Source organism: Leuresthes tenuis, unplaced genomic scaffold (assembly GCF_036924035.1).
Source record: "Leuresthes tenuis unplaced genomic scaffold, fLeuTen1.0.hap1 SCAF_16, whole genome shotgun sequence".
Taxonomy (NCBI): domain Eukaryota; kingdom Metazoa; phylum Chordata; class Actinopteri; order Atheriniformes; family Atherinopsidae; genus Leuresthes; species Leuresthes tenuis.
The window spans coordinates 9105910-9121591 of NW_027325370.1; the positions used below are offsets into that span (position 1 = coordinate 9105910).

Consider the following 15682-nt stretch of genomic DNA (forward strand, 5'->3'; position numbering starts at 1 on the left):
GATTATTGAACTAAGACAAATGTGTGGGTTATGTTTGGCAGTTTGAGCCTCACAAAGTGACGGGAAAAGAAGTAAGTCCTCCGCGTTATTTTGTGAGGGACCTCGGTTAAATCTCCTGTGAACTTCAGCAGTTCACAACCACTCCGTCTGCCTGGGAAGATTCTGGGGGACAAATGTTGTTTTACTCAGAAAAGGCTGCAAATTTAGCTCATTTTAAAATGCTTTATACACTCAGATTTGTGGGACAATGTGTCTTTGGTGTACAATTCAGTGTTTTGTTGATGTTTTGAACAAATTCTTGTAATTTACACAGGTGTGATGCTTCCTAAAATATATCAATGAACGTCAGGTTTTGAATTAAAGTGCCTCGATATTTAAATAATAATTGGATTGTAAATATTTATCATCTTTTCTGTTTATCATTTCCAAGCTTCTGTGGTTTGAAGTAAAAAGAAACCGCCCCATACAGGCTGCACTGGTATGGGTGAAGCGTAATTCTCACATTTTTATACAACACAATCTACACAAACTGCCGGGTTTCATGTGAATTGTGCTAGTTGTTTGTTTTCTTAAATGAAAAATATTAAAGAGCTTCTTTGTATAAACTTCCAAGTGATTTTATTTAAGAACAACAGTCAAACAACTGAGGGTATAAAAATAAATGAAGCACACGCTGTTTAACATCTTTTTCCTGGGCTGTAGTTTGATCTGGTGCCTAAAAAGAAACGAGTACCTTCTATAGATGCTCAAAGTAACATTTTTACACGGTAAACTTATTGAACAACAGCATTTTAATCAACTACAGCTTCTATTTACAAACATAAGTGCATTACTAAACATACCTTTTAATGAAGAAAGATGCATAGTAGTGTTATTACAAAAACCATCCTTTAAGGACTTGTTCTGTGGGCCAGGATATAATTACCTAGTGGAGCCTGTTGTTAGTGTTGTCTGTTCACAAATAAAAAAAAAACAATGTTTTTGCACTGGGTTTGGAAACCCGATGAACCTACATCACAGTTTGCCCAGTTAAGCTTTCGGGAAAAGGTTTTCCACTCATTCATGGCAGTAGCCAGGTCCTGGGGGTAATACAATTTCCAACATAACAGCAGAATTATATTCACCTGTTAATCCACAGTGGCTGTTTGCTTACATCTGACCATAAAAATGGTGCAAAACAGCAAATCATATCCGTTGTTTTCCAGCAGCAACACTAGCTTGAAGTTTGGTATGAAAGAGTTCTACAGTGCAGTCTCGGGCTCATGGTAGTGCTGAGATAAGAGTGTGCCTCATCCAAAGTGAACTAAACCAGTTCCAGCAGTCGCCAGCAGGTGGTGGGTGACCTCCTACCGGGCAGTTGGTTCTGTCAGCTGGACGCACTAAAGACACAGTTGGAGCCCACTCCACTGTCCACACACTTCTGCTTTAAGGGGAAAATAAATAAATGAATACCGCTGTTGCACACTTCTGAATATAGATGCACACAATAAAAGTTAAATCTTACATATATGTATATCAGATGAACCCACACACACAAGATGATTTATGTTTTACATCAAGAGAATCTTATAAAAACGGCTTTTTAACATCAAAGTTCCAATGAACCCCTTTAAAGTCATCTTCGTGAAAGACAATAATACTCATGATTGCATCAATATTCATTCATTTTTATAAGACGATTACATCATCACTAGAGCCACCGACTAATGGGCCTGGTTAAAATAAATCACTTTAAAGTCACAGACTGTGTATCAAATCACAGGTAGGGCTACACATGCACACCTGGTGGTGTGAAATAATGCCTTTAAAGCTTTCCACTTGGGACTGCCTCACCCAGGAAGCATGTTAATATGTAAAGGTATGAACATGGCCCAACATTTAGTCAGTACGTCTACGTGACGCCTGATGAAATAAGTGAGTTGCTGTGTTACTCTGACTCTGCATGTTAGTCTACCCAAAAATCAAATGAAATCACACTTCACAAAGCCAGACTAACACATTCAGATGGAGATGGCTGTGAGTTTAACTACTGTGAACAGCACATAGAAGGAGAAGCTCGCAGCAACAAAGGAATAGCGTGTGAGAGTATATTAATGCAACCAAATTCTCAATAAAGCTGCTCTCATTAACATATTTGTCTGTTTCTGAAGTCAGACAGCGAAAGGCATCACAAACTGTGACTGAAAACCAGCCCATTAAGGCTCAGTGTCAACTCATGGTCAATCAAAGCACTTCCAGTCTGTTGTTCTGCTCTGATAAATTCCTCATCTGACACACCACCGTTAAAGTAACTTAAAGACAATCATCTGAGCAGTGAATTCTGCTCCGATGACCTCCCTCCGAGAGAGAAAGGTAGAAAGTTGAGGTAGAAACATGGCTCAGCTTAACTTTACATGTAAAAGTACTGACTGTCATGCAAAGGAAAAGTAAGAGAATTCTGAATAAAACATGAAAACTTAAAATGGGTACATACCTGTTCTAAAGGCGTGCACAGTGTGAACAACGATCATGATCTTACGTACCCTGTCAGTATCTGTTGCCTGTACATCCCATCATAGCTTGTTTATTGATAAGGCAACATACGTGTTGTCCACACCTGTTAACAGAGGCACATCAGTTATTCTGGATACACAAACGGGATGATTTCTGAAAAGTCTTTAAGATTTCAGGCTTGGCATGGAAGCAGGAACTCACAGGTTCTGGTCTCTCGCTCCAGTTCAGAAGGCTTCTTCTCCTTGTTACACAGTACTTTGGCCACAATAATTATGGTGATGACGGCGACGACGAATGTCACGCCAGACACAAGCCAGCTGATCACGATGGGACTCAGTACTGGGTCAGGATCTGAGAGTGAGAGGAATTGTCTTTGAGCACGGGTTTTCATACATACCAATGCAAACAAAATAATCACCGAAAAGTAGCACACAGTTTGGAATGGCCAATAAAAATCTAAATGACGGACAAGAACAAAACCCTTAAGCTTCTGTCTTTACAGTCAATACAGCCTCACCTCTGATGGCTATAGGCAGAGGCTGGCTTTCTCTGGAGACAAAGGTACGTCCGCCCAGCTGGACCCGATACAGGCAGGAATAGTATCCCTCATTGGAGCTCTGGGCGTTGGGAAAGGTGAAAGTGACAGACTGGGTGAGGGCGGGCAGTGACTGGCGCACAGTGCCGTTGAAACGTATCAGACGCAGCTGGAAGGAACCACCAGGGTACTGCTGCGGTGTGAAACAGGTGATGTTAAAACTCTGCCCCTTGATGACAGAGCCAGCCGGGGCCTCAGAGGAGGTGTTGTACCAGTGTTGGGGCGTCATCAGTTCCACTGTCAACCAGACGAAAAAAAGGAAAATAACATGGATTCTGGTTTAAAACAGCTCTCCTAAAACTTAAATACAAAGTCTTTCAGCAAACCAGCTCATCTGCTTATTGATAGGTGGTGGGAGTGAGGCTCAGCAACACACACACTCATACGTTAGAGGAAAAAAGGTGGCGCAGTGGACAAATCTGAACAGGAAAAAGCAGTTATGACCCACCTACAGTGATGTTAATGGAATTGCTGGGTGGAGAGCTGAGCAGCTGGGAAGGGAAGCCGCCCCTCATGCTGTACTGACAGCTGTAGCTGCCCTGGTGGAAAGTCTCTATGTCGGACAGGGTGAGGTCCACTCCGATCTGGGCCTGGTCGGCCCTCTGTGTGACCAGAGGCGTGGCCACACCGTGCTTGTACAGGTGCAAGTCGCTGAGGTGGTGACGCAGCAGAACGCTGCAGCGAAAACGAACAGACTCCCCGAGAGAGAACACAGTGTGAGGTGACTGCAGGGAGAGGCTGGGCATTAACAGGGTACCTGTGAGTAAAGACGGATGAATCACAATGAGAGGATGACCTGCCAGACTATACTGTTACCGTACACCGTACTGTACAGACTATCTATCAGCATAGCTTACCAAGAGAACACGAGTGTTAGAAAACACATGTCCTAAATACTTCAGAGTATCCTTACTTCAAATGCAAATAGTCTCAATGGATCAGCAGTCAACCACCTGGCACTGCATCAGCAGTGTGCAGTCTCACCTGAGCATTTCACACCTGCATCATTCTCATGGGTGCAGTAGGAGTTACTGTGCAGGACGACAGCACAGCGTGTCAAACTGGCCTCATGTCCTGAGCACTGGACATGATGCAACGCAATCTTTCCGCTGCCTCGACCAAATTCTGCACCACGAGAGGCGGTTTCAGCTAAGCCACAGCCCAGCTCCAAGCACACCACGTCAGCCTCGTGGTAGTCCCAGCCATGGTCACACACAGTCCCCCATTCTTCATGGCGGAGGACTTCAACTCTGCCTGAACACTTGTTATCTCCATTCACTAGTCTAACCCCACCTGTGGATCAGAGAAAATCCACGTAAGAGACAAAAAGTTGAAGCAAAGACTGCGGGGACAGTAGGTTAATATCAGTACCAGACTTACCAAAGGCAACTACTCCATCCCACAGAGCACCCAACAGGCCTGTGAAGAAATTAAAACAAAAAAAGAGCCGAGATCACAATCAGATCCATGCAAAAACAGCTTTCCAACAAAAAGTATCCACAACTTTTACATGTACAGAAGAGTCCATTAAAGAGATGTCCCGGTATTCTCTATATTGTTCTCAATAGCATTCAACTAATTGCAGGAAGCCTCCACCCAGCACTGGTATGGCTCTTTATTGGACGTCTATAGCTTAAGAGAACCATTTGAAATCCGCTATAACACAACCAGACCCTCCACATCCACCTGTGGAAATCTGATCTGAATTTCAAATCCCGTCCGAATTGGGCCTGGAACAAATTAGCAAAAACTATAAAACATATAACAGTCTATCAAAGAGAAGATCTGGGCAGTCAGGCTGAACATATCTGAATATCTAGTGGCAATGAATAGCAGCACTGAATAATATAGAACACCACAGAATTTCACATTTCACCAAAGAAAGCAGCGTTTATAAAATATATTTTATTCAACAGTTTTTTTTTGTCTTCTAAAGCGTCACTGTGCTTAGTGAAATCTCGTATTTTCCATTTTGTTCAATTGTATTCATTCCCATTGTTGTTTTGATGCTGCCAATCTTAGAAAGGCTTCCCACTTCCAAAGCACGGCACTAACCGCCTGTTTAACCACACGTAGCCACCGTAACGAGGCAAAAACTTAGAACCTCTCGTCTCAACATTTGGGAAACTAAAGTTTCCAAGAAAATCATAGTAGATTTGCTACTGACGATCACCCAACCAACGGATATGCATGTTAACAGAGCCCAAACGGTAGCTGGTTATAATGTTGCGTAATCAAGAAAAATCGACCTCGCAGGGTCTGCCCCTGAGTTAGCCTGCAAACGGGCTTAGCTAAACGTTATTAGCTTACCTGTTAGAAGGATACGGAGGAATCTCAGCATCTTTCTGTCAGCCTTCCATCAGACGGTCGGTGTGAAGGTAGCTTGTTGTCTTAGCGATGGCGCTGACAGTCGATTAAGAGCATTTAGCAAGACGGCATGCTCCAAAAAAACTTGGTTAACTGGACAGGACCATCAAACACAGCGGGGACGGGAGCTAACGGCTAACCAACAGTAACCAACTGATACTCAGGGCGCGGTTGTTCATAAGGTAGATACATTTGTCGAGGCAGTGCTACTTAATACTTCAGCCAACAAATGACTCTCGTGTCAACATCAAGTGAGGAGGTCACTGGCGAGTCCCGGTGACTGTCACTAAAAAATTGCGTCCAACACGATACCCGAGTTGGTGTACATACCGTCAGGCTGCCGTACTCACGTCAGCGGCTCCAATCCCGGTGTTCCGGTGTCGAGTCCTTCTCCCTGCGGCAGACAGAGGTCAGCATAAACCGCAGCCTGGATTCAAAAGCCGGAGATTCCTCTTTGTGGAGGCTCGCCTCGCAGGACAGGGACGTAGAAATCCCAGGATTAACATAGCGTCTACACAAACTAATATGCTTTATAACATACAAAGGAATAAAGATTGTTACACGTCTGAATACTGTGAATATAGTGTTATTAGAAGCTTTCGATTCAACATCAAACTCTCCTGAAAAGCTCTCAAAGCTTGGTGATCGCAAGTTATGTAACAAAGAACATTTATCCTTTTTTCTCCTATTTTCTTTTTTGTAAGTGTTCTTCTGAGTGTGAATTATTGGATGTTGCCTGCAGATAACTTTCAATGTGAAGGCAGATTGTATAGTTCTTGTTGTCATATTTCCACATGAACTCAGTGGCCCTGTACTGGCCTTAATCCTCTGGCTGTGCTTTGTCATTTGAAACAACCTTTAGTTCTTTTTTTTGTCAAAAACACTACACAGACTTACTTAGCTGATGGGTGTATGTTACCATCTTGTTGGTATAAAACTCATTCTTTGCTGTAGATAACATGGCAGACATGGCATTTCAGTCCTGGGACATGGTCTTATTGACAATAAACAGAAGAGCAAAATGAAGTCCCTTTTTTGAATATTCTTCTTCTTTTCTTCTTTCCATTTTTAGAGCACAAATAGTACACAAGGCAATTCAAAGTGCTTTACAGCTACATAAAATCAGATGGCGGCAAATAAAAAGCATTCCATAAATATAAAAAATAATCATTAATTCATTCATTAAAAGTGAAGAGTGCATTTAAAATACTTTCAGTTGTCATATGCACAGCTAAATAGAACTGTTTTCAGCCTGGATTTAAACATTGTCAGAGTTGAGGCCTGTCTAAATACTGACAACATATAGTCTCATGGACTATACATCATAGACATTTTTATCAGTTCAAAGTGTCGCTTTGAAATCTTTAAGTCTGCTTTCCCAAATACTGATAGGTTCATGATCTAAAGAGAAAAATAAGTGTATGGGTTCAAAAAACAATACTCAGTTTACCTACTCTTCTAGTGTTCTGTTAGTCTGTCTGTACAACCCTAAACCAGAAAAAAATGGGATAGTTATGCAAATGTTTTCCATAATCTTTATTTATATAATCTTTACTGTTTTTTACATTTATAAAGAATTATAAAACCATTTAATGTATTGATGACATACATGTGAGGTCTCTCTCTATATAAACCTTTATAAAGGATGACCTATCAAGGCTGCATGCTGTGTATATTTCAAAGAGGAACCAGCAGTTTCACCCTGCTCCACATGACAGCCGTCCTCCCACTTCAAACCCTTTGTTCAGGAGCCTTTTCTAACCAGCCGAAGAGGAAAATGTGGCTGAATCAACCAAAAACAGCAGGAAGAGGGCATATTTGCTGACTCACGTCTGAGAGTCATCACATGGCAAGTGACAAAATGGCTGGAGTCAGGGATTTTTTCCCCCATTTGCTTTCTGTTTCCCCATCTTAGAAAAGTAGGCTGCTTTTACACTCGTGGTCTTTTTCGTTTCTCCCATTTTTAAAGGGGCCGCAACTCAGAGGACTATTTTCCACAATATAAGAAAGGTATGAAGCATAGGGTCGCTGAGGTCTTGACTTCTGTCTCGCAGATGTTTGCTTTAATCAGGTTGTTTTATTCATGGTCCCTTACCAAAGCAGTGGAGACAAACTGCAGTCAGTGCTTCTAAACCTACAAATCAACTCGAACTGCTGCAAAAAGAAGCTTTTTAAAATCAAAGTCCAACTTGGAGGGTGATTAATGATACACTGAAATGTCTTATCTGCGTTAAGATATGCATAGCCGGTTTTGCTTAAGAATAAAAAGCCTGATTACAGTTACTGTATTTAAACATTACCGAGCAATCTTAGGAGAGCAGTGTGGAATATGCTTTCAGGTCTGTATGATGGTCAGACTATAAACAGATGCGTTTATATTTAAAAAAGAAGGTATAAAAGGGCATTTACTGTAGACTGGGTTAAAGGCATTACATCACTTTAAAAACTTTCATGGAATCAAAAGCTCTAAAAAAAAAAAAAGTATTTTCAGTCAAGTCTATCAATGACAGTAGCTGGAACAAGGTCCTAAATTACTTAAATTATCATATTCCATTGTGTAAGTTGCTGATCTTTGCGGAGTGCAACAACCCTGTTTCATTCTTGTGCTCAATAAACAATAAAGTCAGTTTGTTTGAAATTCATTAGTTCAGTCTTGACTGACGTCATTTTCGATGCATTTTATTGAGCCAACGGCCACATAAGCATCCAGGTCCTTATACTGTAAAACATGACCATCCTTCACAAAGGAAACAAACAGATAAGCCTGCAGATATGTATAATTATGAAAAAAAATATGATAAAACTCTCTGTAGCTCAAACATCAAATCCAACAGATTGTTGAACACAAATCTCAAAAGCAGCCTGTGTTGTCGTTACAATGCAAAGAACAGCTACTAGTACTGCACAACTTCAGATTGATTTCCCTTTTCTAACTGAGTCAACCTGCCCGGCCGTGAGTGGAGGTACAACGATAAAAAGAAAACAAACACAGTCATGAAACAACAAAAAAGAAAATAATTTAGTTAACTTAAAACTAGTCCTCTACAAGGATCACCTTTTCCACAGGTTCGGAGTCTAAATAAGTGCTCTGGCTTCTTGTGTTACTTTGATAAACTCCTATTAGACCTATAAAATTAAATAATGTGTATAGCTCTTTGGGGAACAGTACAAGCTGCTACAGTTCCATCAAAACGGTCTGTGTAGCACTGCATCAAATAAATCTATGTGCTGCATTTTCACAAGTCTCTTGCCCAGTGTCTCTTGGGTTTTGCATGACATCCATTGTTTGTGACAGGAAAGTCCCAACTTTCAAACATGCCTTCACTTGGACTCTCCCAGCAGATGGACAATGAGTTCATACGTGGAGAGGACGATGGCTGTGTTCGGGATTTGCCTGATTAGCTGTGGAATGAGTCCTCTGTAAAAAGCTGCGTAGCCTTCTTCCACCGCTATCAACCTCCCTGTCTGGAAGAAATACTTGTACTTGCTGCCTTCCTCGCGCAGCCGTGTCCGAATGACTTCTGTGGAGATACACAAGGGAGAATTTCAAACACTTAGCCATCAAAAAAAAAAAGTTTTAACCAACAATAACCAACGGCTGTATTCATTTACCATGTGGGTAGGCTATGCAGGACGCACAACCCTTTGAAAAAGCAGCTGCCATCATCAGACTCAGAAAGTCTGACGCTCCTTTATTCTTTTCACTGTTCGGCGAGGTTAACTGGTTCTTGGCGAGGTGTTTCTTCAGTGTCTCATAGATGAGGAAGCAGATCATGGTCTCCGAGATGCCAGCGTAAGATGCAGTCAGGCCACGGTAGAAGCCCCTGATGCCCTCCGTCTTGTAAACATAGCGAGCACACTGCAGAGCATTCATCTTCTTTTCTCCTCTGGCTCTGAAAGCCAAGCAAGACAGAGTCATGAGTGATGACAGTCACATGTGGTGGGAGGTTAAATTACTCAGTTAAAAGTATTCACATCAAAGGCCAATTATGTCTTAAAAAGTGAGCCCTACAGAAAGCTTAAACACACCGTAAACTACATTTTTATACGTAATCGTTTTACTGACCCATGGCCATTGCACCTAGCTAGTTGTGAAATGTCCATCCTGCTTTTTCTTTTTAAGATTTAAGACTTATTCTTCCAGCGTTTGGTTGCCGCTGCGCCAACTTACTTGAGACATGTTACTGCCATCAAGTTAAAGATGAGCTACTACTTTTCCTCAGTAGCTCGCAGTAGTACCATGTACTTTTACATGTAATTAGAATGCACCACCTTCAACGCTTGACACGTTTTCAATGTTCTACTGTGAAGAAAACTGAGGACTTTGAGATCTGGAAATCACAGCATTCTGTTGCACCACATCCCAACCTGGGAACTGGGGTTGTACATCGACTACCGGCCCCTGAAAGGGCCTCACCGGGGAGGTCAACCTCTCATCTGAGTGACGAGTTAATTTTCAACCAAATAAGGAAGCACTGTGATAAACGAGTGACTGGTCCAACATAAAATGACAAATTATTCAAACCTCTATCTCCTTCATTTGTAGGGCGACTAGCTTGTGCTGCACAACACAAGTTTATTATTTAAGGACGGACTGAACAGACCTGGTCCTGTGACCTCACATGATACTACTGGCTCGTACTTGGTAATGCAAATATAGACTCTGCATGAAGGACAGTGCGTCAGCCCTGCATATTTATGGAGGCAGGTCACACGGTCCGTCCCACGTACTGCAGAATGCTAGGACAGTGTGGTGAGGGATAGGCTCTCTTTATATGGTTCCTGCTAAAGGTCACATTATACTTTGCCACCTGCTAAGGCCCTAAAATAAGTCAGACAGGTTTTCCCAGATCTGAAACAGAACAGTTGTCCGTCTACAGGTAAAAATGTCCAAAAAAATGTCAGGTGTTACTGAGTTTTACTTACTTTTTCTCCAGCTGCATTCTTGTCTTGACCATCCAAATGGGGTTCATCAGAGAATTGGTGACAAAAGCTGAGAACAAGGGACAAACATTACATTTCATACTTTGAGCATCACACAAGACAATCATCCCCAAGACGACTCTTTCAGTGAAAGCACGCATAGGGCAATAATAATGCTCATGCTAATGTTCATGTAATGACCATCACATGCATATATCTATACAAGAAAAGAAGGCCCTCAGACAGCTCACCTGCAACACCAGCTGAGGACATGTGCACTAATCCACAGTTGGGCACGAACAGCCCATTGAACATCTCTTTCGACTTTGAGTATGCAGCAAAGTAAATGGCTCTGAAACACAGAAACGCCAATAAGAACCAGCTGTAGATTCACACACTGTTCAACAACACAAGTGCATTTTCAAACTGTGGATGTTTCTTTTTTTCCAATGCCATTGTGTAACGACTGAGTTTGTGCAGGAGGGAGCCTTTGACAGCGGGTGTCCAGAGCAATCTGTTGCCCCTGTGCCGGCTCACCCAACTCCGCTTCTGGAACAGACCGTCAGTGCACCAGAAAGGGCTGAATAAGCACTGGGCACCGGTGATGCCCACAGAGCTGCTCTGAATGTAAGCCTGTCCAAGTTGGCCAGCTGAATGTTGGAATTACTGAGCAAAGGATGCAGCTGCAGCTACTTTTTAACTAGAGGGACATTTATATGTAACCTCATTCAGTTCAACAGGGTTTCAAAATCAAATCAACAAGGTTTTGTCACATGTATCAATGGTTTTTATTTCACCGTTTTATTGTTGTTGTATTTAGCAGAGTTTACAACCAAGATTATCAGCAAGGCAGAAATAGGGCAAAGTGTCTTTATTCCAGACTTTACTGACGCTAATAATGAAATTGAAACTTCTGTACTCCTGTACATTTTAACTTTTGTCCCAGATTAAATTTCAACTGTTCTTGGTATCGCATTACTTGTACTTGTGTCTTAAGTTTCTCAAGTACAAATCCACAGGTCTACTTATAAACTAAAAACCTCCCTCAGTGAACTCGGAACAAGACTCGGAAGTCACTGTCATGACAACAGCTTCCTGTTTGTGCAACAACTTGATGTTTCCAGTCATTAAAAATGAAAAATATAAACTCAGGCTTCTTCTTTCTGTTTTCCTTGGCTGGCAGCCACAGTGTAATATATCCAAGAATAACATGTGACTTGTTTGTCGTTTTTGAGAACATCTCGGTGTTTGGTGCGTTAACTTTTACAAGCAGTCGTCGATGATTTCAGCCCTGTTAAAACTAGACTGATGGTGTGCAAATGGTGAACAAAGATAAGAAATGTAAACCCTGAATCCACTGTACCTTGATGGAGCAACACCCACGAGGTTCGGCCCCAGTCCACGGAAAAGAGATCTTGGTCCCTCTTTTTCAAGAATTGATCTGAAATTAAAGCAAAGTGCCGTCACACATTAAATACAGTTAAATATTCAACACACTTTCATTAATATGCAACGTGATTTGTTAAACTGTCTGAACAATTATCCTCTTGCTCACTCCTGCAATCCTTCCCACAGTTACACCACAACAGCTCACTGTTTTTCTGGATTCCACATTGAACTTTGTGGCCTGGGTGGTGTTTGCCACGTCACAACAGACGCACAAACGTGTTTAAGCCATTTTTTGGAAGTCACTTGTATTTGTCAAATGACGGTATGCTTTTCCAGGAAGCATACGAATAGGGAGAGTACAACTGCAGCCTGGGGTGGTTTCTGTAATGCACGCTTCATTCCACCGACATCTGACACCTTCTCAAACAATGACAATACTGACCTCTTTTAGGGTCAAAGTCACATCCAATCACAACATTTCAATGGGAGGAGAAGAAGTCCACCCTGACTTTACTTTAGGGTTAACATAAATATACAAAGGTATGGAAATGCAAAGATAATTCGGAAGAAGAAGATAAACTTCTAGCAGCGAATTTAAGCTCAGAAAGGTGACATGTTCTGCAGCAACAAAAAGTTAAATTTGTTGCAACAACAGCAGTCAGCACCAGTTCTGACCAGCTCCATTTGTTAACCTAATGATCCAAGCGTAATTCAACACTGACGCTGCACCGCCGTTAATACCTTTGCTTCATTTTGTCTCAGCCAAGTCTAGTCTTCGCCACCTAATGTCAGCAGAAAACCTGAGAAGACTACTTTTACAGACACCATAAACATATGTTTTATCGAAAGCTTCAGAGCTGGTAGGAAAGAGGCTTGCGTTTCCCTAAACAGCTGGTCAAAGTCGCTAAATATGAGCAGGATATGGTTTACTTAATCCTCACTTTACGTAGGACAAGATTAGAGGTCTGGATTTAAGAGAATTAAAGCACAGAGAAAATGACAGGTTCTTCTGAGTATAATCAAGAAACAAATGAAAAGAACTATGCACGATGACACACAACCATTGAAAACAAAATGATTATTTTGCTCATTTGCTTTGACAACAACTCACGCAAAGCCTGATCTGTCAATGGAGGCTTTAAAAAAAATAACAAGTTATTTGCTAACAACAACAACGCCACTCCCTGCATGGTAGCGCTGATGAACCACAGAGTCAACCAGCTGTCAGGAAGTAACACTTAGCCCCAGTAGAAAAACACCACATCTCAGGGGGCCAGCCCGCAGAGCTCACTGTGTCACTGTCTTTCCAAACAACAGAACAGACAAACTTCTTACCGAAGAACCTGCAGCAACCCAGGTGTAACCGTCCCTGGTCGGATCACCCCGGCGCCACTGAGGCCGCCAAGCTGAACCTGGAAGACAGGCCTAAGGGTGAGGCCAGAGGACTGCAAGCGTGTCTTCAACACCTCCAGTGGGCAGGTCACGATGGCTCCCACCGTACCACTGCATCTGCAAATTGATCAGAAAGAAGGACAATGAGCACTTTGATGCTTAAAAACTTGAAAACAGTGCTGGCTATGTGCCTGTGTCATGTAGAAAACATACACGCGGCCGTATTGGTGGTTCTATTATTTAAGTTTACTCGTAAACTTTGACAGAGGAGAGTCATTTTTTCCCATTAAAACCCAGCTACAGAGCTCAGGCTAAGCGCAGTAAACAATTATGGTCAAAGACTGATCCTTAGCTCTGCAATGGAAAAATTCTATATAAAAAAAAAAAAAAAAAAAAAAACACATCCGCTGTCTGGGGTTTTTAAACCCAAACACTCTGAAGAAAGTCTGCCTTAACAAAGTACTTTCAGAATTCCCACACCATTGAACTGAATTAGTTATTCGAAGCTCCCACCACTGCATCCTACAGTGTAACATTGTCAGTGACAAGTTTAGACGTCTGGAACAGATTAGACTAAGCCTCTGTACCGTGTCATGTCTGAAGGACAGAGTCAAACATCTTAGCAAAAGAACCACTGGCCTTAATCATCTGTTAACTGATAACCTCTCATCCACCTGCAGAGGAGAAACTGCACCCAATAATGAGTTTTAACATTGCATAAGCAATCTGGCAAAAACTTGTAACCATGTTGAGGTGATGTGGGGCCCAGTTGTTTTGGCCATGGACGCTGATTATAAAGATAAGAAACAATGGAAACCAGCGTGTGCAGTCAAAATGACAAACATCTGTATGTATGCACATCTGGCTTCTAGTTAAAAAACTGGACATCAAACACTTTGTTGCTAAAGACGGTATTCAGTTGATCTATTACAGGCATTCAAAACAACTTAGCTGGTTTTCTACCTCAAGGTTAACTTCAGAATCAAACATTTCCCTCTGTGGTCTAATCATTCTGTGTCCTTCAAGGCCAGGCCAAGTCTTATTTTCCCCCCTTCTCCCTCCCCTCACTCAGTTGATATATTTTGGGCCATTTTGCTTCAATAACATCATAATACGACTATAAAACGTTCAACATCGATATCAAGGTGTTCGTTTTACAACTTTATCCCTATATAACATATGCTTAATTACCACGATTATGCTGCATATGTGTATCAAACATTTGAAAATGTGAAATTTCAGTTTTTCTGTTTCATGTGCTGAGCTAAAATGAGACAATGAATATCTCAAGGGTAAAATGGCGTCAATTTAAACAAGTGCGTGACTTTATGTCACTTAGCTTCATCTTAAAATGCAGTTATATAATCAAGCACGGGAGGGTTTTTACATAACATCTTTCGAGCATGTGTTGAAGAGCTACAGTCATCACCATGAGGTATGTGTGGCAGGTCGCAGTGAGGGGCTTCAGTGTTACATAAGAGTGAAGGACATCACACAGCTAAAGGCTAACTGCACCCGTGACTGCGCTAAATCCAGTCACAACAGGAGACCGATCGCAAGATAATTCAGTGTTGCCCTGTCACATTAAAGTGTCACTTGTACAGAGCTTTTTTAAATCTAAAACTGATCGATGTTACCCGTCAACAACCGGCAGCGATAGTTTGCTAGCTAACAACAAAGCATTAGCAAACTTCCGCATAAATTAGACGATCCTGGATAGATGTTACCGGGTGGTTCATTGTTCACCACGTTAAATAGCTTGTGAATTTAACGTCTAAACCGTTTACGGAAATCTAAGTCGTTTTTTTTTGCGCCTATTTATTTCGACTGAAATAAACGAAAGACGTTTTACAACAATCGAAAGCACAAGCTGTGCCGACACGAACTAGCTCGCATCTGTACTAGCATGCTAGCTGGAGGCTATATGACGCTAAAGAGATCAAGTGTGGAAAAAAAAACAACAACTATGAAATAGCTAAATATGGATTTACAGAGGCTTGCAACATGGATCTTTTTGTTATTAATAGTAAGTTAACGCGTCTGTAAGGAGTATTAAAATAACTCACCCCCCGGCGAAGAGATGCAGCAACGTGTCTTTCTGTGTCATCTTTTTCTTTTTCAATTAGCCACCATGGTCTCACAAATGTTCTGTTAAAACCGCGCTGAATCAAAGAGAAGGTCTTATGATCCCAGTGTGCTGCTGTTCATCTGTCTTTGTGTCCCCACCCGGCCACCGGCTTGCATCAGCTGTCAGTGAAGACTGAGCTGCAGGGTAACATGAAGAGCTTCTCGCATTTACGTCAGACGGCCTGACGGGGGTGTTGTCCCTGACGTAGACACATGTGCTTACCCCCTTGTGCCTTTGGCCTTTTTCAAATTATTACACAATTACTGGCACCAACAGAGCTCAAAAAAAAAAAAAAAAAAAACAACTGGACGATGCTTTTCTATACTGTTTATCCGCTGACCTTCACCCATTTTAAGGCTAAATAAAGCTGACCCTTTGCATGATGTACTAAATCA

General features: G+C 41.8%; 2 protein-coding genes across 3 annotated transcripts in view; both read right to left on the reverse strand.

Annotated features, from left to right (window-relative positions):
- Positions 1 to 643: 643 nt before the first annotated feature.
- Positions 644 to 15682, reverse strand: part of LOC140271377 (uncharacterized) — a 160849-nt gene continuing 145810 nt past the window's right edge. The window contains exons 2-9 of one of the 2 annotated variants that reach the window (XM_072366570.1): positions 5399 to 5539; positions 4469 to 4507; positions 4073 to 4381; positions 3537 to 3845; positions 3011 to 3325; positions 2695 to 2844; positions 2523 to 2596; positions 644 to 1423 (exon numbers count right to left, since the gene is read on the reverse strand). In XM_072366570.1, the coding sequence (XP_072222671.1) occupies positions 2553 to 2596; positions 2695 to 2844; positions 3011 to 3325; positions 3537 to 3845; positions 4073 to 4381; positions 4469 to 4507; positions 5399 to 5429 (1197 nt within the window). In that variant the 5' untranslated portion in view covers positions 5430 to 5539 and the 3' untranslated portion in view covers positions 644 to 1423; positions 2523 to 2552. Of the gene's footprint in view, positions 1424 to 2522; positions 2597 to 2694; positions 2845 to 3010; positions 3326 to 3536; positions 3846 to 4072; positions 4382 to 4468; positions 4508 to 5398; positions 5838 to 15682 lie in introns of those variants that run through there. The other variant, XM_072366571.1, reaches the window with a different exon arrangement.
- Positions 8083 to 15462, reverse strand: slc25a33 (solute carrier family 25 member 33). Its single transcript, XM_072366573.1, has 7 exons — positions 15226 to 15462; positions 13103 to 13276; positions 11742 to 11819; positions 10630 to 10730; positions 10382 to 10448; positions 9068 to 9348; positions 8083 to 8976 (listed from the first exon to the last, which is right to left on the reverse strand). Exons 1-7 carry the CDS (start codon positions 15264 to 15266, stop codon positions 8777 to 8779), a joined length of 942 nt encoding a protein of 313 aa, XP_072222674.1. The 5' UTR covers positions 15267 to 15462; the 3' UTR covers positions 8083 to 8776.

What these genes read in the sequence shown, in the direction of transcription:
- slc25a33 (XM_072366573.1), bottom strand. Translation starts at nt 15,266, where the DNA reads ATGACACAGAAAGACACGTTGCTGCATCTCTTCGCCGGGGG. An exon ending in GGGTTGCTGCAGGTTCTTCG is followed by an intron (nt 11,820 to 13,102) that starts GTAAGAAGTTTG and finishes CTTTAATTTCAG; the next exon opens with ATCAATTCTTGAAAAAGAGG. An exon ending in GTGGGTGTTGCTCCATCAAG is followed by an intron (nt 10,731 to 11,741) that starts GTACAGTGGATT and finishes TCTGTGTTTCAG; the next exon opens with AGCCATTTACTTTGCTGCAT.